General features: G+C 45.9%; 1 protein-coding gene across 2 annotated transcripts; it reads right to left on the minus strand.

Annotated features, from left to right (window-relative positions):
* Positions 1-5,170: 5,170 nt before the first annotated feature.
* Positions 5,171-18,293, minus strand: LOC125748208 (draxin-A-like). 2 transcript variants are annotated; one of them, XM_049024137.1, is made up of 7 exons: positions 18,117-18,293; positions 9,805-10,204; positions 9,496-9,695; positions 7,489-7,609; positions 6,790-6,882; positions 5,758-5,847; positions 5,171-5,303 (listed from the first exon to the last, which is right to left on the minus strand). In XM_049024137.1, the coding sequence occupies exons 2-7, from the start codon at positions 10,184-10,186 to the stop codon at positions 5,191-5,193; spliced, it is 999 nt and encodes a 332-aa protein (XP_048880094.1). In that variant the 5' UTR covers positions 10,187-10,204; positions 18,117-18,293; the 3' UTR covers positions 5,171-5,190. The 2 variants fall into 2 exon arrangements, with proteins under 2 accessions (XP_048880094.1, XP_048880093.1); XM_049024136.1 differs by having other exon boundaries at positions 9,805-10,207; positions 18,117-18,292.
* Positions 18,294-23,045: the final 4,752 nt, after the last annotated feature.

Genomic DNA, 23,045 nt, shown 5'->3' on the forward strand with positions numbered 1-23,045 from the left:
TTATTTCCACAAAACCTAGAATACATGTTTTTTCCAAATATGTCTGCCTGTCAACTGATGTAGCACTCAAAGAAATTTCTATTCAATTATGGTAGAAAATAAGAGCAAGGTATATTTGCAGTGCATTCTCAAGTAAAAGTAAAAATGTACTTTTTAATTGCTTGGGGTTGTACCTTCAAGGATCTGCTAATTGTACCCTTAGCTGTAGGTCATTGTACCATTTAAGGTACAGAAATGGAGGATGAGATACAATGTTTATACCTTTGGGATGTTCCTCAGAGTCCATTTATGTACCTTAAAAGGTACAATTACAAGGGTACAGCTCCAGTGACAAGAAAGGTACAAATATTTACCATTTTTTTCTGAGAGTGTGGATGAAATGAGGCTTTGACACACAAAGTGGGTGGGATTACTGTAAAAGGTCAATCATTATCTGGTTTGCAGTGAATCAGGACTTGTTAAGTGAAGCTGGACAGTGAAGCAAGTTAAACCAGTTTCCGACTGACAGAAGCATGCCTTAGTCTTAATCCCATGACCAGGATGTGTGGAATTGTTTATGCTAAATACAACATACATCAGACAAAGATGGACATCATGGACAATTCCTCCCATTCCCTCTAGAAGGCGCTCTCTAAGAGCACATTCAGCCACCAGCTCTGTCCACCACAGTGTATTATGAAGCATTACTGGGGATCGTTTCAAGCATTACAATCCCCCTCAGTGTGCCCACCCTCACCCCTCCCTCAATACATAGCATTTTAAAGCAGATACACTTTTATATGTCTATTTGATACATGTACTATGTATGCCACATTTACAGCCCTATTTATCTTTTATTGTCTATTTTTATGCTCTATCTATATCGTATTAGCGCTTTGTCTTCAACTTTCACTACTGGTGTAGAGAGGTTTCCATCTGCAGACCATGGACACAGCATCTGCAAGCCTCTTAGCAGGCCTGCACCCCACCTTACTCTCAGCTGATAACAAATCCCTTTGTCAGGAGACAGAAACCACAGCAGATGGTTGGCTGACTCAAAACCCTGGTCCCCCATGGACCCTCTGCTCCCTCCTTCGCCAAGCCTTGATCTCCATGACCCAGGCGACCTCTTTTAACTGGTTGACAACAGGAGAGTGTATCTTCTTTTATATTATAACTTTAACTAGCAAAAATTCATCAACCACTTATTATCAGAGGTGGATAGTTCAGGTCCAGAGAGTAAAAGTCTAGACCAGTTGAGTTAAACACAGTCACAGTGTACTCAACTGGTTGGTTGAAGCAAAATCTTGGTCTAGATGTTTTCTCTCAGGACCTGAACTACCCACCTCTGCTTAATATTGTTTGCTGCATATTTATATAAAACATGGAAAAACCTTCATGTCTTAAACAAACTGTGTATTGCTGCTCTGGGTTTTGCGTTTTTGTGTCAGGATGACGTCAGCAGATTTTATGAGGTAGATATGGACCAAACATGCTTTTTTTTGGACTCGTCCTGCTCAGTCTTCATGATTTCTTCTTTGTTTCTGTCCAAACTTTGTTCTTCTCCCATGAACAGTGAGCACTATATACCACCAGAGAAACGTTTTTGCTCTCCACTTTTCCATTTTTTTTCATAAACATCAGAAAGCATCAGAAAGTTGAGTATAAATGAAAATATAAATCAAATAAAATGAGTTTCCTTTATAACATGGAAATCGTATGCAACAGTGCAGGTCTGTCATCCTGTTCACTGGTTGTGTGGTGATGGCGCAGTCAAATTCTAGGCTTTTTTCTAGACTTTTAAAGTTAGGTTTTTTAACTTTAAATGCACTAGTTAACTGTTTCATCATATGAAATAGAGCAGTATTTAATGTCCCTGGTAGAAAAAAATGCCTCGAATTTTTCTTGCTATTATAGATGGGATACTTTGATGAATCAAAGCCATGACATTTTCTCGCTAACGAAGGTACTCAAATGGTGAACATACTGTATATTTATTTGCTAGCAAAGAATATTGTCTTTATTGTCTTGCCTGTGTGCACCTTTTGCCCTGTTGTATGTGATGTTCAGTGTTACTGGATGTTGCACCGCGGCCATGGAGAAGCCTTGTCTCATCACACTCTGTACACGTCTGAAGCCTTTGACGACAATTAAGTAACTTAGTGTTTTTTTAGTAAACGTTAAGTGAGCAACATGTAAATGTAGAAAATCTCTATATGAGTGGTAGCGTAAATATCTGCAAAATGTGAAAAAGGCAGGCATGCACAACCCATCGATTGGCATGCTTCCAGGTCGATCACGATTGGAAAAATATTTTGAGGGGAATCCCCCTTCCTGATCTACAAAAAAAAACCCTATCCAGGGAGTGAAATGTGCCATTGCAATTCAATAGCTTGCCAGAGTATTTTCAGAGTGCGGCCCTTAATATACAAAAGAATAGACACCCCTGGAAAAGGAGTAACCTGTAAAATCTGTTAGTAAGACCATGTGGCCTCTTACAGTCGCTAACACTGAGTGATGTTTGCATGATGTTTTGGACGTACCTCTCCTCTTTCAGGGGAGTATGGGTTGCACACGCAGGAACACTGTGACTGATTTGTTTGCCCCCCCCTCCCTTTTCTCTCTCTGTCACATGTGAAGGGGGTGGGTGTTGTTTATCTACAGCCTCCCGCTGTGACTTTGCTGATGGAGAGGCAACGCAGACAGGCGCAGTGGGTCTCGTAGGGGCGGCTTCAGCTTTCCGATGAGCTTCAATTGTGCTTGAGAAAAAGCACCAGAAAAAAAAAATTGCTCTGGAGGAAAATTAGCTTGAGGCAGAAGAAAATCAGGAACGTTAAATGTCCAACGAAACTGAGAATGACGCCATCTTCCGCATCGTCACAGGCACTGAACAGCAACAGAAAACTTAAGAACATAAGAACATAAGAACATAAGAACTATACAAACGAGAGGAGGCCATTCGGCCCATCAAGCTCGCTTGGGGAGAACTAAACTAATAGCTCAGAGTCGTTAAAATCTTATCTAGCTCTGATTTAAAGGAACCCAAGGATTCAGCTTGCACTACATTATCAGGAAGGCTATTCCATACTCTGACTACACGCTGTGTAAAGAAGTGCTTCCTTAAATCCAGCTTGAAATGTTCTCCCGCTAATTTCCACCTATGGCCACGAGTTCGTGTATTTAAACTAATGCTGAAGTAACTATTTGGTTGAACAGCATCCAAACCTGTTAGAATCTTATATACCTGGATCATGTCCCCCCTCAGTCTCCTTTGCTTGAGACTGAACAGATTTAGCTCAAGTAACTGTTCCTCGTATGACATTCCTCTAAGACCAGGAATCATTTTTGTGGCCCTACGCTGCACCTTTTCTAAGGCCACAATGTCCTTTTTAAGATATGGTGACCAAACCTGCACACAATATTCTAGGTGAGGTCTCACCAAGGAATTGTATAATCTTAGCATTATCTCCCTTGATTTATACTCCACACACCTGGAGATATACCCCAACATCCTATTGGCCTTTTTTATTGCTTCCCCACACTGGCGAGAATGGGACATGGAAGCATCAACATACACACCAAGGTCTTTCTCATGATCAGCTACCTTTATTTCAGTGACACCCATGAAATACCTGTACTTTATATTTCTGCTCCCTAGATGGAGTACCTTAAATTTATCGACGTTAAATTTCATCTGCCAGGTATCAGCCCAGTCACTAATTAAATCAAGATCCCGCTGTAGCTGCTGAGCCACTTATTTACAAGTATTAGCACAAAATACTAAAATGCTAGATATTATTACTGCTTAATGTGTTTTTTTTTTAAATAAGGTGTTCTTTGTTCTTTCTGACCTGTGCAGCCTGCTCACAGTTGCCATTACTGTCATTTTTGTCAATTCGGTTTTTGGCTGGAACGAGCTGGACAGGTGGACTGTTAACGTGTCTTAAACCGTGCAGTTGGTTAAACATTTAAGTGTATCTGCGGACTCCATGGCTCTCTTTTGGCTGTGTTTCCCGTAGGCTTAGCCTGCCAGCGACGGACGCGAAGTTTAATTGTCTGGTGGGGGTAGCGATGACTGTCGGGCCCTGATTGCCAGTCTGGGCAGCCGTCGGCGAGCACTACGCACTGGGTAAGGCGTCCCCTGCCGTCTTTGGGCCGCGAGACGCGGACCAGCGCCAGGAGAGCAGACGACAGCACGGGTGGTACTGAGGTCCAGCGTGGATGGCTGCAACAGATTCAAGCTCCCCCCCCCCCAGCTCTCTTATTTAAAATGCTAATCCATGCACTCTAACAGCACCTAACCCAGATTGGCTGTTGGTGACTTGCTGCCGTCCACTTCACGGACAGACCAATGGCGCGAAGGCTAGACATGCTCAGAGGCGGGTCTCTCCTCCCCCATCTCACACAGAAACAAGCCATGGGCCACTGCAGCACCTAAGACCACCATTCGCCACCCACACCAATAACGGATTGATACACTAACCATGCACGCTACAGAACCATTTTCTAAACTATGGCCTGGGGACTTGTCATTGTCCACTCATTGTCCACTTGACACTAAGACTTATTCCCTTATTCCTTAGGGGCCACTGTGCAGGGCCAAGGCACAGGGTGGATGGGGATGACAGGTGCGAGAGGAACCAGAAATAACAGGCCGGAAAATTATGTGACAGTTGGAATGTGTTTAATCATGAAGGGAGATCAGGATAGAACAATGTTTTCTCGCACAGAGCATCATGGGAAGGGAAGGGAGGGGAAGGATTACTATCAAGTACAAAGCATGGGCATAGTGGGACTGAGGAATACCCAGTGCTGGCATCCCAGTGGGCACTGGTGCTGTATTGCCGAAGCTTCATGGTTCAATGGGAGGCTTTAAAAAGAATACAGAGATTCAGATTTAATTTTGGGGGGCAGGTGAGGAGACTCATGTAACAAGAATGAACTGTACACAGCCAATCAACATTGGAGTCTGGTATCATTAATAAGAAAGACCAAGAACTGTACAAGGGGGATGGGGGGGGCACTGTTACTGTATTTACTGCAGCCGTGAGGTACAGTTGAGATATTTTCACACTGGCACGTGGCTATCAACAGGGAAACCAACAGACAAAAAAACATAAATACGTCACATTACCATGCGACGGGCAAAGAGGGACATTTATGCCCAGACCCCTCCTCCTCCCCCCCCCCCCCCCCGCCCCCCACAGTGTCCTAGACTGTAATGAAAGCCCCCTGGTCGCTGTTAGCCGATTCAGGCTCCACGCAGCGCCCCCTCCTCCGCGTCACCCGCCTCTTCCGGTGGAACTTGGCGTAGCAGCGGAGGCCTGGAACAGAGAAAGGCTGCCTGTCAGTACGCCTGCTTCACCAGACTTATGTTCTCTCATACCCGTTTCACGTCATCTTCCATTGCCGAGGACCTGTTCCGATACTGAGAACAGAATTAGAGAGAATCCCCAGATGTCGTTCTTGCTCCGTCTCAAATATCAGGGATGCATCGGTTGGATCCTCACCAAATGAGACCAATCCCATGATTCATTGCGCCCCATGCTCGTTCTTAGGAGGCAAGTTAACAAGACCAGTCTTGCCAAGACCACGAGCATAATCGCGTTCTTGGTATTGAGAAACACCCAAAACGTCCGTTTTTGTCACACAAGGCCCAAAACAAATGATCTTAAGAGAAAGTGATCTGTGACTCACAGCTCTGGATAATGAGCTGTTGAAGCCCTTAGCTATAGCTCTATAGATGGGGTCCCTGTCCCCCCCGGCCGACTCACTCACCGTCCTCACACATGCAGTCGTCATAGCACTTATTGTTCAGTCCACGGTTGTGAGGCTTGCATTCATGCTCCCTCAAGTCACAGCAGGAGCCTGGAGGGGGAAACAGGAACAGAAATGGTCAAAAGTGATGAACAACTTGGCGCTCAGGAGGCAGAAGGTCAGGAGGAAGAGGGTCAGGAGGAAGAAGGTCAGGAGGCAGAAGGTCATGAGGCAGAGGGTCAGGAGGCAGAAGGTCAGGAGGCAGAGGGTCAGGAGGCAGAAGGTCATGAGGCAGAAGGTCATGAGGCAGAAGGTCATGAAGCAGAGGGTCAGGAGGCAGAAGGTCATGAGGTAGAAGGTCATGAGGCAGAGGGTCAGGAGGCAGAAGGTCATGAGGCAGAAGGTCATGAGGCAGAGGGTCAGGAGGCAGAAGGTCAGGAGGAAGAAGGTCATGAGGCAGAGGGTCAGGAGGCAGAAGGTCAGGAGGCAGAAGGTCATGAGGCAGAGGCTCAGGAGGCAGAAGGTCAGGAGGCAGAAGGTCATGAGGCAGAAGGTCATGAAGCAGAGGGTCAGGAGGCAGAAGGTCATGAGGTAGAAGGTCATGAGGCAGAGGGTCAGGAGGCAGAAGGTCAGGAGGCAGAAGGTCAGGAGGCAGAGGGTCAGGAGGCAGAAGGTCATGGGGCAGAAGGTCATGAAGCAGATGGTCAGGAGGCAGAAGGTCATGAGGCAGAAGGTCATGAGGCAGAGGGTCAGGAGGCAGAAGGTCATGAGGCAGAAGGTCAGGAGGCAGAAGGTCATGAGGCAGAGGGTCAGGAGGCAGAAGGTCAGGAGGCAGAAGGTCATGAAGCAGATGGTCATGAGGCAGAAGGTCAGGAGGCAGAAGGTCATGAGGCAGAGGCTCAGGAGGCAGAAGGTCATGAGGCAGAGGCTCAGGAGGCAGAAGGTCATGGGGCAGAAGGTCATGAAGCAGAGGGTCAGGAGGCAGAAGGTCATGAAGCAGAGGCTCAGGAGGCAGAAGGCCTCATGAGGCAGAGGCTCAGAAGGAGGGCTGACCAGGAAGGCAGTCTAAGTGGTGGTCACAGGGCTCGATAGCATCGGGGTCCGCCGTCACATTGCCGCTGCTCAGATTCTTACTGCGCTGCTTATCTGGACCAAGAAGAGAGAGAGGGAAGGGGAGACAGGAGAAAGTGGAAAAGAAGAAGAGAACAAGCCAGGGTGAGAGAGAAAGACGAGAAGGAGACAAGAGAGACAGGGAAGAAAGAGAAAAAGAACAAGAGAAGAAGAGAAAAACAAAATGAAAGAAAGATAATGAAAAGGGAGAGATGGAAGAAAGAAAAAGGAGGAGAGGAGAGAAAAAGAGGGTAAGAAAAAGAAAGAAAGAAAGAAAGAAAGAAAGATGAGAGGAAAGACGGAGAAAATTAAGAGGGTGAGATTGAGGAAATAGAAATAGAACAAGAAAGAAAGATAGAATGAATAGAGGAGAGAGAGAAACAACAGAGGGAGGAAGAAGGAAGAGGGAAAAAAGGAAGGGAGAGAGAAAAAGAGCAGGATGGGGAAATTGAAGAAGTATAAGAAACAGAATAAGCGTAGGAAAGACACCCAACAATATGTCTAAATAAAAGAGTGATGCACACAAAATATTGATCAAATATAAGGACCAGCTTTTTCACATGTATATTGGTGTGGATTACTCAGTGGGAGACCCCAAGCTACTGTCCCAAAGCTTCATTTATCGATTAAAAAAGGAGTCACCTTTCTTCTTAGATGATGGCCACGTATCTGCCGGTTTCATGTACTCGTAGTCAGTCCAGTCAAAGAGGGCCATGTCCAGTGTGGGCAGAACCTCCCCCTGGGCCTTTCCCCTGCCCGACTTCTGCAAGGCAAGACAGAGCATCTGACGAGTCACAGCTGACCTCTGAGCTCCACATTCAGGAAACGGCATCGCCACAAGTCCGCTTAACAGTGACAAACTCGACATCTGCTCCATGAAAAGAACGTCTCATAGAAAGGTAAGGGTTACCAGGGTGACAGATTCTCCCATAATTCTCAGGGAGGTGATATCTCCTGAACCTGAACGAGGCCCTGTGGGATTCACATCAAAGACAGGGGAAACCCCCCATCCCCCAAGGGAAGATGTTTATGGACCACAGGAGACAGACTTATTCAAATGAGGGTCAGGCGGGGTGACCCCGTGACCTTCACACATCAGTCTGCCTGTATACCCACTGAGACCTGGTGAGGCAGAACTTACAAACGCATGCCTGTTCAAGATGGCTGCCCAACCATGACCTCAATCGGACACAAACCTCCCATACGAGGATGCTAACCATTCCACCGCGCTGCCCACGTCCGTCATTAAAACCAATGCATAAGGAATAACTGTTTCTCAAGTCAGGGTCACCATGATCCAGAGCTTAACCCTAGGATGCACCGTGTAGAGATTTTGGACTGTGCGAGGAAACCAGTGAATGGAGAGAAAATCAACTATAAAAACCGCAAACTCTCGCAGACGGGGCGGACATGGACACACCCCCCCAAAGCTGAGTATGGTGCTGCGCTTGAACAAAACATAAATGTGTCCCTGAATACAAAATATCAAAACATCATTCCAGTTTTGTGCAATATTTACCCATTGTTCAACTCATCTTACTGATTTTGCAACACTATACTAAATGACATGAAAGATTGACACTTCGATAAAAAACACAACATGTTCCCCTTGGATGGATTGTGTAGATAGTTTTTTTTTGGAGTTTTAGCATTGATTTACAAAGACATCTGCAGATGTGTGACATAAAACCGTTTCTGGAGTCGTGGTATGCACTAAAAAAATCACTATATCACAAAGAAATTGTCCTTCATCATGCAAAATGACACCCTCAGGACCACCTGCCACAATTAAAAACCAGGCCAAACAGCAAAGCAAAGGCATTTTAGGGGTCAGCATCAACACAGAGATTCCTGATGCTCAACAAACTTCATTACTCTCCTGAGATTCTGCATACGTCAAGACGGCACGTAATGCATACGATCTTCTCCATTAGAAGCCTCATAATTCCGAAACCTGTCACACGTCCCTTCGGAAGCCTAATGAGGTCCAGTTGTTACTCAGCGGATGCTGCGGGGAGTGTCAGGATGGGGGCTGGGTAGAGAATAGGCCCGTCCTCCCTGCCATTCAAATCCAACGTGGAGGAACATCCTCGGTGCGAGAGTCTTTCAGTTTAAGTCAGATTCCCTTTTTCGCCAGCTGTCCTGGGGCATTTGAAACCTGCCAGCCAGATAAATAACCGTGCTTTTTATATAGCGTCCCCAGAGCCGTAGCTGTGACACCGTCAAACTGCTGTGTTACATGAAAAAGCTGTGGGGGGGGGTGTGTGGTCAAGGAATTCTCTCTCTGAACACGGTCCCTGCTTCATTAGGGAGGGGGGAAAGGAAGAGGGATGAGACTATGGGATATATAGGACAGAGACCCTCAGTTGTGTACACACTCACGCACACATACGAAAAAGACCTTCTTAAAAAGAGTTTTTTTGGTTTTTGTTTGTTTGTTTTATTTTTTATACCCAGGTTGTTAAAGGGGCAGGGACTAAGGGATCTGCTTTGGACTTCGAGTATCCAGGAGAGTGTGTAGGTTTACATAAAAAAGAGATAGAAATAACTGTAAAAATGGTCAGTATTTTGGGGGGTGAGGTACTAGGCCATGGAGACTGTGTCACTCCTACAAGACTGGGGGACATGTACATAGATCCCTGGAGGTACCTGCGGTTTGGTGGAGGCTGGATGCAGGGCGGGGGTTTGTTCGCTAGTCGCCGTGGTTACTGCGGAAGAGTCGGGGCGGATGGGAGCAGTGGTGGGAGGGGCCGTGGTGACGGGCAGAGCAGGAAACAGGCTCTGGGAGTGGTCTTCAAAAACCTCTATGTTCTTAAGCACGGTGCCCCCCTCGAGGTAAGGCACCCGGCCTGAGAAGCGAGGGGAGAAAGGAGACAGAAATGGAGAGACAGAGAAAGAATGGGAAGAAGAGGAGTGGGAGGGGCCAACGCTCTGGTGACCTTTAACCCAGCGTCTCACCTTTGGCCTGCCGGACCTTGTCCTTGCGGTTGCCGTGCTTCTTGTGCATTGCCTGTTGTCCATGGCGACGACCTTTCCGTGCACTTTCGCCTCCTGGTGGCTGGTTGCCCAGCTCCCGCTGTGACGCGCCGAAGCCCAGGAGGCCGGTCTCTCGCTTGCCCACAGGCCCTCGCCTCTCCCGTGGTCCCCCCTCCTTGCCCAGCCTCCGGTGAGTGGCATCGCGCTGTGGCCACCCCTCTGGGAGCAACGGGGCTTCACCGCTTTCTAGTGAGGCCAGAGATGCCCCCCGCCTGCTGCCTCGTGGCCCAGGGTCAGCACCATGTGCCGAAGCCAATGAGGTGAGGAGGATAGCCTGGTATAAGCACCAGAGCAGAGCTGCCATCTTTAACCGCAGTGCCACCTGCTGGCAAGAGGCGCACATGATTAATTGGGTGATAAATAATATGCCAGAAGAAGTGACCTTAAATTGAAAGTGCGTCCACTCTGGGCTTTAAAACACAGTCAACTGAGTAGTGATAGTACTACAGATGATATTTAAAGATTTACGGCTTTACCATTTAGTCCATCGGTAGCAGGTGATTAATACACTGGGTGCAGAGTTATTAAGCAAGTATGTATTTTACTTTTCTTCTCAAGACTAATATCTTCAGGCCAGAGGAATCTCCAGGTAAGAATGGACTGTTTAAAAGCAGAGCATGCTCACTGTTTAATCTGAGCACTATCGGTAAGGAGTAAAACAGGAAACCATGGATACACCCCTGTGCAGAATGACTAGGCATAATTATTATTACAATTAAAATATCCCAAAAAAGATCTTAGAGAGTGAAATTTAAGGAAACAGTGTAGTCCCTGGCAAAGGCATGCAAAAGAATCAAAACTGCCAAACATGATGACCGTGTAATCGAGTGTTTCGTGGCCAACAGCCAAAGAGGATGGAAGTACCACGTACAGAGATGTAAAAATAACTGTTAAACATAAAGATTAAATAGTCAAATTAAGGTCAAATTAAACGCGAGTCTTCCATAAACCCTTTGTGCCGCCATTTTTCGAAACTGTAATCTGAATGTAATCTCCAGAATTACTAGGTGCAGCGTGTCGCAGGGTCACAGACGCTCAAACGCAACCTCGACTCAACAAGGCACACAAGCCCGAACATGAAGAATGGGCACAGGCACAGCTAAAACTGAGTTTGCAAAGATATTGTCCACAGATGAGTGACTCTTGATGGCCTTGATGGAAAGGTGGTACAACAAGGTGGTAGAGGAGCGACAGTGTGAGCTGCAGTTACCAGTGATTCACTTACAGAACTTTTCCAACTTGCAGATGGTGTAAAAATTAATTCTTCTAGAAGACACATTCTGTAACACTGGCACAAGAAGAAGTCACCAGGTGTCAAAAAGTGACATGGTCCTTTCCGGTTATCAAAACACTGGCTGGCCAAAAATGGCTGGAAAGGTGATCTATAGATGATCCAACCTCCATCGTTGTTCAGCTTTATCCCCATTGATAACTACTGGGCCTTACAAAAGTGTGAGATTTACCAAGAAGGCAAGCAGTGCACCTCTCAGAGCAGCGTCTGGGAGGCAGTCCCAGGTGCCACAGCTAATACAGGATGGGATCACACCAAAAAGCTGACTGGTTCAATGGATAAGAGGCTCATGATGGTCATTCAAAAGACATGTAGCCATACTGGACATTTAGCTTGATAAAGTGGGCTGTGAACAAAGGCTGATATTTTGTTGTTTTTTTATATAGATTAACTGTTTTAATTGAAAATCTAACTAAAACTAAAAACAACTAGAACTTTTTATTGAATAATTAAAACTGCTTTTAAATCTACTTACTTTCCGATTACTGAATAATTCTGCACACTAATAATTGTTTTTCTTTTTTGTTTGTGACAGAGTGAGCATTTTCTCTCAAAATAAATTTACTTTGATCAAAAGGATTAATGATTCTTTTATCACTCTTGAAAATTACCACCATCACAAATAACACTTGCCTAACAATTATGTACCTGGTATATATGAAAAGCTCCACTAGCTAAATAGTAGTTCACCTAAATAATATAATTTTGCTTACAAGCCCAAAGATTCACAAATTATTGCTTTAAGCATAAACATAGAGCTGGCAAAAAATCCAGACTTGCCAATGTGGGAGGCCACTGCTGCCCACACCGGATCACACATACTAGAACTCCCCAATGTTCAACATTCTAAAACTTCATTCTAAGAGTATTTCAGGAGTCTATACACAACTACAAAATAAAAATAAAAGTATACCTATACTACAAGCAGTATACTATACCATCACTGTAGTATACACCAGTGTACTTTACTATATACAACCCTAAGAGTAACTTGTCAATAAATATCGATAAATGTGCGTGAGGAGCAGTGACCACATGGGGTATGCAGTCACACCCATCCCTCACTCTGTGTCCTCAGCAAAAGCAGGATTTCGGCTCCGTCCTCCTGTTGGGGAGATCCACTCTCCTGAGTTCTGAGACAGGGCTGGCTTGTGGTCGCTGTTATTAACTCAGAAACCCCCGACTGCAAGAGCTGAACTCCAGTCTGCTCAGCCCTCATGGAGGGGGGGGACATTTATTCGGCTTTGATAGCCTCACTGGTCGTTCAGCTAAAGTGCACTTAGCACAGCGTCTACGCCATCACTCACACCCAGAATTCTGGCCTTGTACTGTCCCCTAACGGCGCATTTACAGAAAGCGGGTGATGAAACATGCAACTCCATCGCCACTGGGACCATCAGTGGCCATAAAAGCCCAGCTTGTATAAGTTTTAGGCATAAGGGCGGGACGCCAAAAAGATGCCCACCAGGGGATTGTGGGAGATGCAGTTTTTATTTGTGCTCCCCAGCTAATGTGCATACATTAATTCAGCAGTAGACCTCAGGCGAGCATTCGCTTGCTGTGATTGGCCAGTCACCCTGGTCTGAGAGGCTGTTCCAAGACCCTGGGGGGGGGAGGCAGGAAATCGATAGAAAAATCACAGAGCGCTGAGACGCCACAGCCCAGTGGCAGTCAGCTCAATGGACTAACCCGCCGCATACGTCAGCACGTGTGCTGCAACCAGCCTTAATTTCAGGATGCCTGTGCCAATTTGCCCTGGCTTTGTACAAATCACAGCAACCAAACCACAACCCGGTGTCATCACACACTCCATGTCCTATGGATGGACCAGGGTCCGCTCAAGATCACCTCACACCTGATCACGGAAAAGATTATAACAACTAGCCTTCAACAAAAATGGCATGTTCTTTTATTATTTAAAAACACAATGGGAGATAGATAGATAGATAGATAGATAGATAGATAGATAGATAGATAGATAGATAGATAGATAGATAGATAGATAGATAGATAGATAGATAGATAGATAGATAGATAGATAGATAGATAGATAGATAGATAGATAGATAGACAGACCTATTTGAAGAGTAAGAATCACATAGCTGTAACCACATTAACCACAATAACTGTGGACGGAACGTCAGGGCTGGGATGATGGGACTGGGATGATTGCACTGGGACCATGGGAATATCCAAGTGCCACATAACCACCCCCCCCCGCATCTGCAACAGGTGGTAACCTTAGGTGAGAAATGAGGGCAGATCCTGTCCCACAGAGTGAAACAGCCTGACATCCTGGATCACTCTCTAACATGACCGGGGGCAGACAAATGAGGTGATGACAAATCCCCCCCCCCCCCCAAAAAAAGAAAAAAAAGCTGGGACATCAGCCTAGATGAGAATGAGAGAAGGAAGGCACAGCGGGGGGCACCGGGAATAAGGCACGGCACCCGACAAGTCGCTTTTCTGGGTTAGATCCAACGGAAACGGCAGTTCCATCAAAAAAGGAGAGAAACGGGCGCCGAGCAATTCTGCGACAAAACGTGTCACTCCAGGAAAGATGCAAAATGTAAGAATCTTCCATGAAAGAAAGGCTTGCTGGAGACTGGGAAAGGCGGCGCCGTGCTTTCTGGCGGAGAAGCCCTCAAGAGCCTTTGTAAAAACTGCAGGTGGATCTTCTGGGAGGGGGGCAGGATTTTAATGTCAGACAGATGACAGGGAGACAAAAAAATATGTGTTTTATCTTGTTTTTCGCTGCTCGGAGTTGATCTGGGCACACAGCATGTGGTTCCTCATCGCGTCAGATTTGTGGCGTGGGAGTTGGGCGGGGGGGGGCTGTAGGAGATAATGGAATTTTTCACGTGAATGAGTGGGATGAGACGAGTTGCAGGTTTGGTGGTGTGGGGGGGGGGGCATTCTGACAAGCAGCAGGAGACAGGGTCCATAGAGAGCTGCACTAGTAGGAACATGTTGGAGAAGTGAATAGCCAGCCATCGCTGAGGGGATGGGGGGGGATGGTTGGGAGGGGCAGCTGTGGTGGAGGAGGCGGGGCCTCACGGGAACTGGGCAGCAGAGAGGGCGTTAATGACTTTGCCACCCCACCCACTGAGCTAGGAGCTCCCAGGGACCATCTGGCCCTACGATTGCTAATAGCAACCGGCACGTTAGCGCCGGGTGTGATGTGCGGGTCATCCTCCAGTTTCTGAGGGACAAGGGGAACAGGGGAAGAAAAAGGAAAATCCTTTGAAAACACAAATCAAAGCACACCGGACTCCACGCCTTGCCGGCACAGAAAACCCAAATGGCGATGCAACTTGTCTGAAAACATCACTGACTGAGTGAGTAATTCCCCGCTTCCACCTAACGATCTGTCCAATTAGCGCTTCACAGACAGACTGGAGAATGCGTGTATATGTGCTCCCCCATGCCTGTGGGGCTGTAGCTCAGACCCACGAGGAACAAAAGGCCCAGCCGGCCACATTTCGACCGGCCCCGGATCCCTCCGCCACCTCATGCAGGCAGGAGCCGCCGTGGACGGCAGCAGAGGGCGATTTCACACTCGACGGGCCAGGCGCTGGGGGGGGGGGGGGGGGGGCGGCCTGCACGACTAATCCGACAAACCCGGCTGTGCTATTCATCACGGACCACGGCGAGACGAGGGCTCACTAATCTGGAGCAGCGGCAGGGCCTGAATGCTCCGCAGTGCCCAAACGCAGCCCCCAGTGCTGCTAGCGATGAACCTCTCCAAGGTGCACAAAACACAACTGCTGATGAATAGGAGAGAGGGCAGAGTCCTTAAACGACAGATTCATAAATGGGCTAATTTAAATATCACAATAGCGCCCGAGAGCGACATTAATGTAAAAGCACCACTTATATATCATTTGTATTATCTAATATCTTTATTAATATCTGTATCATTTATATTCATTTTCCGGTTTCAGATTGTTAAAGCTATTCACACTACAAAGGCTATATGCAGTACAGGAAATCCATCCATCTTGCATGGGAGGCCAGTCAGGTTGATTAATATTTTCCATTTCATCCCATTCAGGGTGTGTCCTGTATTTGTCGGGTGCTTCCTAACCATGACCTGCTCTAGGAAAAGTGGCCACCGATGACGGATTGATGGAATGACTCAGAGCCCAGTTAATGTTCGATTACAAGCTGGAGTTCGACGTAACAGACCCCCATTCTGGCCAGCACTGCCAAAGCCACCGTTTTCAGCCGGACTGCCAGGAAGCGAACTGCCAAAACACACAGGTCAGCATCTTCCACGTTGTCGAGCCTCTGCTGGACACAAAGTCGCTCAATTTAAACAGCCAGAGAGAATTCTCTGAAGGATCCCTGGTCAGTAATAATCACTGCAGGCCCCACAGAGGTCTGGCCAGATCTGCACAGATGCGTCTTGTTGCTGTTTTACTTTTTGACAGCTCTGGCCATAGTGTCTCCGTTCCTGAGGAGCATAGTACTAAGTGCCCGCAGTGAGATTAACAGCCCGGAGGGGACAATTTAATTTGCAGCACGGTGAGCAGAACATATAGGAACGTTGATTACATTACAGAGGAGATACAGATGCTTAATGTGACCACAACGGAAATATAAATGTCACTGTACTAGCATAAATCAAAATTATAGGCGTTAAATTGCAGGTGCACTTCTAAAACATATTTCATAAGATCGCATCCTTGAATATACGTCGTTCTTTGTGCAAATGGCCGTAGTTGGAAAAACAGATATGTGATAGAGCTGCTGCCTTTAGCGAAGTGCATCTGATCAGCCGATCAAACGAGAGCATGTGTCAAAATATGGAAATATCAGTCCGCTAGACACATCGACGGTCATGCGAAAATGTTTCAAAAACCATGGGTCCTTCAAAACAGATCCTTGTCAAAGTAGTCATGGAGGATCAGGGAGTAGCAGCTGAAGTGCTGACTTACGAGGAAAAAACATCAGCGTTTCGGAAAAGATGCCCTCGTCACTCGGAGTTTCGCGTAAACTTGAAAGACACTCGACGTATTTTCTCGTTTTCTTCTTTTCCGAAACCAGGCGTTTGTTACATCTTTGAAGGACCTGGCTGGACTCCACACGCAGTTATTAAGCGCTTTTAAAGAGTGCGCGACCTCATAGCACAGACACCCGCAACTGTACAGAAGACAAACGTCAAACGCAAAGCCACATGCATGATGTACCCCCACCCCCGCCTTTGACCAGGCGTGGCCGCAAGGCAGTCCCACACGCCTGCTGCGATGCTGGGGCATTGATCAGCCCAATGGATCCACTGACTCGTCAGCATCCTCCCTACAGCCGGGCTCTGTCCGCACAGGACGTTCATTTCCTGCGAGACTCTTCATAATGCGATATTTCACCCGCAATTTCAATGCACCAATTTATGCATAATTAATACATGGATGCGATGGATTTTTTTAATGTAAGACTTGTCCGCGACTGCGGAATATTTATCAGGAAAAAAAATGTGTCTTTTAACTTTCGATGCGAATTAACTCCTGTTAGGAAACATACACCTTTCCTCAACATTTCCCTATGCCGGGGGGGTCCTGTCAACTGCAGGCTGTGTGACGGATTCTACTAATGTCGCGTCTCCTAATTGGTTTTTACATTCAATTAACACATCATTGGTAATCATGATGGCGAGAGAGCTGTTACATGAAAGCGCTTAATTGCACGATATTTAGATCCTCCTACGCGCGCACACACATAACCTACACGAAAACCTTTTCAATAATCGTGAATTATTTCTTATGTTGTGCAGTTGAATTAAGTATATGCCAAGCATACAATCAGAGGTGTATTTTACCATAAGGTATGTAATTATCCATTAAAATGCATAATTAAAAACACGAGTAGGCTAATTAATAAAATCACAAAAAGGAACAAAGATTGACAATGACATTACGGGTAAACATAGGCTAATTGTTGCAATAAAAGTCTTTGCCTTAAGACTGTGTAGCTAATCATTACATTACTTCGAATACAAATTGGAGTTTCTTAATATGCATTATACCGTATGTTGCCTTTTCTTCAGTATGTGGTATTTTAGACCGATTAACACTTGCATTTCACCAATAAAAGAAGCTATTACAATATTGGCAGTTCTGCGGGTCTGCATTGGTTAGCTGTCCTGGGAAGTGGTACGAAAGCCCTAGTACTATCAAACTATAACTGGTTTTTGAACGTTATTTTTAGCAGCGTCTGAAGTATCCGTCTAGCATCCTTACCGAACTGTAATGCCGTAACCGTATACCCCAGTAGCATCACTTGCATTTGTAATAACGGGTTAGTAAATTAATATTTTGCTGGACACACCAAAATAAAATGCTTACATAAAACATACATAATTTACCATTTTACTAACCGGGTAGAATGATATATTATAACAAATGATAACATATATTCGAAATCTGGAGTCCAAAAGTCTGTTTTTATAAATATACGTATATTAGTGATATAATATAAAAAGTATAGTCTTGCAGTTCGAAGTATTTCATATCGAAATCATTTCTTCAACAAACAAAGTCATCAGCAAACGCCTTGCAGGCATAAGCTGCATCCAGCTGAACCACGTTATTACAGAAATAAATTACTTTATATTGAACTGTCACTTTCCATTCGCTCTAGAGGACAGTAGCTGGTAGTATTTTCGGAGTGTTACATATTTTTAATTAGTAAAGTTCGTGATCGGAGGCAGCATGACTGCATAGCGATTACTTAAGCAAACGGAGATAAACATTGTGTTCATATTAACTTTTACAAATAAATGAATTATCGTAACCCAAATAACCATAACGTCGCGGGGCACTGCAGAATAGCTGCTGGTGACTTAACACAAACCTTATCGACGCGACGACAGTGATCACGGCTATTGAAAAACGGGACGGTTGGAGCACAATAATAGGTATTAAAAAAGACTAGTTATCCTTACCAGACGACTTCCACCCGCTGCGGCCGGCGTTAACAGTGAAACCGGACTGGTCCTGGTTGTTATTTCTCAGTAGCGGAGTTAGAGAAACCCAGTCTGAGGGTTTAGGTGCGCTTGCTCTGAGCTGGACGAGAGACGTGTAGTTGCGCCGGCTGAGAGATGGTTTATTATAAGGAGTGGGCGCGCCTGGCGGTGGCGCGCCCTCGCAGGGGGACTGATGTCAGCGTGGATCCCCGCGGAGCTGGAGGAGGGGTGTAGGGGGGATGGAGTACCTGAGGTGAGTGGGAAAGGATCGGCACGTTGAACAAAAGACCCCGGCTCAGCGCACGCTTTGACAGGGGTTCGGGGGGTGTTTAATGAGGACCGATCTTTGGGAGACCCGCTGCGTATAGAGCGCACAATGGACTGAGCTGTACGCACATATTTCAATACGCAGACAGGGCACTCGATTGGCAATCACAGCCTTGGCACAAACACGGAATGTCTCCAAAAGTTAATTATGCCAAACACGTAATAAGTAGGCCTGCACTAAGGCTTTTGAAGTGGAAGCGTTAATTACTGCTCACTTCAACAGCAATGATATTGCGCACCTGATGCCGGCGCGTTTGTTTTGTATGTGCAAATGACGCTTACAATTTTACATAATGATGATCGATGGTCCGACGGATATGAACTCTTCTGGTCAAATTAAACTAGCCCAAAGTGCTGGTGATTAATGAACTACCACCATGACATTTTCACCTAAAGAATAAGCCAAAAAAACAAAAACAAAAAAAAAACTGGATGACAGCGCAAGGAAAATAACTCCGGAAAGTGTATGTGTCCAGTATGACTACCCCGGAACAATACGCACAATTTGCAGTTTTCCGTATATTGTGCACCATGCACCCTGTGGGTCAGCCTCCGCCCCATCTCCATCCAGCACCATTAAGGTTAACTAGGTTATCATTAGATCTACAATTTGTCATGTGTAACGTTTCCAGTCAACTTCAAACAGTTAAAAGTTAAAACGGACCCGCAGTCTAGAATTACAATGTCGAGATTAAGTGACTTTGCCGATATATGTAAAACGCAAATCTCTTTTGGATAAGCCGAAACAAACATCGATGGATAATTTATTATTTCTTTACCAGATCCCATGACATTAATTTTCTGAAAATAAATCATTATACGTAACATATAATTATTGTGGGCTATGAATATTTATTATACTCCGATTCGGATACCCATGCAGTTAGAAATACTGCACCTTAGATAAAACGCGCTCCTCATATAAGATACGTCATGTAAGATTTTCATTCCGAAAATCGTAAAAATTAGTGAAAACGATTTTAAAAATAATAATAACAGGCCTAGGCCTATACTGATTAAGAGATTCAGGGACATGGAGAAAATTAATAATAATGTGTGGGGAATATCAGTCGTAGATACTTTTATCTGGGCTCCTAAAATGTTAAGATGTGACCGACAGGGTGAGCCTCAAACTGAGATCTCGCGAGTCAGAAACCCGTCATGTCAGAATAAGACAACTTCATGATTACGTCCCCGGTATTCATTACTCAGATCATGATTAACACACAACCAAACAAAATAACTGTCTTATGAATCAGAGAACCAACAATGTTTTATTTTATTGCAATGAGTAATAAGTAAAAGTTTAATAAGAGAATTTCCCCCAACCAGCTGTGACTGTTTGATGGTGGTGCATTCTGTCTCGCTTCTCGTGTTATCTGAGGCAGAAGGACCTCAGAAATCTTGCAGTGATCTTCTCTCACTTCAGCCATCACTCCTGTGAAGTGAACATTTCTGAAGACAGATTCTTTAAAAATTGCATGCATTCTCTGAATGTGATACACTTGGCAGAGCCCATTATTTACTAACGCCCAAAGACCAGTGGATGGCGCTACAGAGCAAGCAGAGGGACTCCGAATTCCCAGCAACCTGACGGATGGTAGCCTAACCCTCCTCACCACAGATGGCTAATGTGGCACAGCAGGGTTTGAACCCAGATCAGCACTGAGAAACACACGTTGCCCATACAAGCCTGCCACCACAGATGTCCTGAAAACACAGGAGTTAATTCCCATAATGCATTTTCCATTAGCTAATTCCAAATGCGACACTGGTCACAGATATTCTAGGAGCTCTTTTGCTGCATCTCCAGTAAAACGTACACCATTTCCTGCAGGACAAATAAAGTGAAATGAGGTAAATTTGGGAAAATCACTTTTGATAAAATTATGACGCAGAAAGGCAAACAGCTGAACGGTGTGCTTTTAGCTATGCAGCGGTGTCGTTTTGTCGTTTGGGATGTGCAGCAGAGCTCCACCAGGATCCATATGATGGGAATTAATTATGCAGGACAGCATACAGCAAATGAGGATCAGGCCCCTTTAGGAAGCACAAGCGTAAAGCCGTTCAAAGCCGAATACAAAAAGTCGGAATTAAATAAAACACAGCTAAATAAATCACTCTGCCAAAACCACTGTGACTACAACAGTCCCTTCCAGGACCTGACCTTACACCCACCAAGATCCACCCAGCTGACCGTGTTTAAACCTGAGTGATGAGAGTATAATCAGCCTCTGTGGGGTTTTATATTTGGCTGGAAGTCAGCAATCAATTGCCATGGAAATCCGCTTCCTGCTGCTCTACCCCACGCAGGCTTACAGGTATCATGCGGCAGTGTTTCTCAAACCGATCCTCCGGGACCCCTTGACAGCCCAGGTTTTTGCTTCCTCCACGCTCCCGGGAGCAAAAATGTGGAATGTCTAGGGGTCCCTGAGGACCGGGTTGTGAAACACTGTCATACAGGAGGCACACTGGATCCAGTGGTCTAAAGGCTGATAGCTTGCTCCCAGAATGGACTGATTCCACGTACTGCTGGTCCTAGTTGGGTTTACACACAACATCTTCCAACTCATTGGGTCAACATTTCTTTATAATGTGTTAGTGAAGTCTCACTGTGAGGGCAGAGCTTGCTTGCCTTTTTTGTCTCCAGCATCCACTTTTATTTTGCCTGAGATGTGGCCTTTTTTCCTCACTCTGCCTCCATGTCAGATGGCACACGAATGTAAAAAAAATGCATATTTACAAAGCAGAGGCATCATTTTCACGAGTAGTTCCCTTCATGTTCACCCATTGGCTGAAAGACACTGGAGGATGTGAAAGATGCAGGCAGATAGTCGTTCCTCGTTGTTAAACATTGCAATTAGGCCATAAGTCGATGGTGCTGCAGAGGCAAGGAAACTACTGCCAGGAAACATTAAATTTCAGGTCACGAGTCACGGAGGTGTATTTAAATGCTTCAAGTCTCAGAAGAAGGAATCCAGCTGAGAGTTCCTTCAAGATACCGCCATTAATGTCACACTTTGCGCAACCGCCATCGAGGACGCTGCATGCAGGTCCCTGAAGAGGAACTGCTCTGGGTGGAAGGATCTGGGCCCTGTTCAAACTGAATGGATTGACCATGGATGATCCACTTCTCTTAAAAAGGATTGTTCCACAATCCTGAGACTGGGGGAGACTTGGTTGGGAATAGTATCGCTGAAATTTGAAAATAATATATATATTTTTGAATGATGAAATATAGTTCCCGTTAAACTCCACCGACAAGAGTAAGTAGTAGAAATAATTATTAAAAATGTTTTTTCAAGCCTTTCCTTTTTGTTTGTGACAAAGGAAAGTGTTTCAGGCAGTAGAAACCATGCAAAGGGGATTGTGGGTAATGTACAGCAGTGCCTCCAGCTGTGGGTAACAGGGAGGGGGGGGGATAAAAAGCAGGAGCTCAGTGGGACCAGGGATGGCCCCCTGCCAGGCTCAACACGTAATCAGCCCGGCGGCATCCCTGGCACCGCCACATGCCCTCCCCTGCGCCACGCTGCCCCCTGTCGAGCCGCTTTGATGCTGGAGTGGCGACCAGCAGGGGGGCAGAGCGTGGCTCTGCGTGGCATCCTGCCGGAGCACACCGGATTGCGCGATGCAGTTGCCTGGGGAGTCCGGTTTTCCCGTCGATACTCAGCCCACAGAGCCTTGCCACTTTCACAGCCCCTGTGCCAAGCTTCTGAAGAGCAGCCTACGCCTAGACCCCCCACTGTGCCCCGACCCAAAAACGCACAGCTACACAGAGGGCGGGGGGCAGCAGTGAAATGGAGAAAGCCGATCTGTGAGGGCTCATGTTCCTGCTGAGACTGAGGACAGGGGAGCCCAATAGATTGACATTATTGCCGAATTTTAATTGTCACTCCTTATAGCTGCCAGTTTACCGTTTAAAATCCACCCCTGTTACATGGTTGGACGTTTAAGTCTGTTTACCTGTTTCACTCATTTAATCCATCTTCTTATCTGTTAGAATGCAGGGTGAGATGTCTTTACAGTCAGTGTTTCTATCTCCAGCAGCAAGAAATCCACCCAGACAGGCCCATGCAGCTGGTCGTGTGCTTTGTCCGTAAAACTGATTCTGATTTACCGCATAACTGAATTAATCAAAGGTACGGCAGCAGATGTGACTTGGCAGCATTCTGGCTGCAGGTACATGTTGTCGTAATGAACGAGTCAATATTGTTTATCTGTCTTGCGAAATTATGACAAAACATAAAGACAAAACCAAAGGACATAACAGTGTGATAAATGACAGAAATTAGTTTGCTTAGTCATTCATATAAATAAGTGAATGTTACATTTATGTAGCGCTTTTCAAGACACCCAACCAATGAAGAGCCACTTCAGCCATCAGCTCTGTGTCGCCCCCCCACCTGGATGATGCAACAGCAGCCATTCTGCACCAGTACGCCCCCCACACAGTAGCTAAGGTGGTGAAGGGGCAGGAGAGAGTTCATCAATTAGATATAGGGGATAATTAGGGGGGCAGATCTGAAAAGGCTACAGTGGGCAGTTTAGCCAGGACGTCATGGTACCACCCCTACTCTTCCA

This window comes from Brienomyrus brachyistius, chromosome 8 (assembly GCF_023856365.1).
Source record: "Brienomyrus brachyistius isolate T26 chromosome 8, BBRACH_0.4, whole genome shotgun sequence".
Classification (NCBI taxonomy): Eukaryota; Metazoa; Chordata; class Actinopteri; order Osteoglossiformes; family Mormyridae; genus Brienomyrus; species Brienomyrus brachyistius.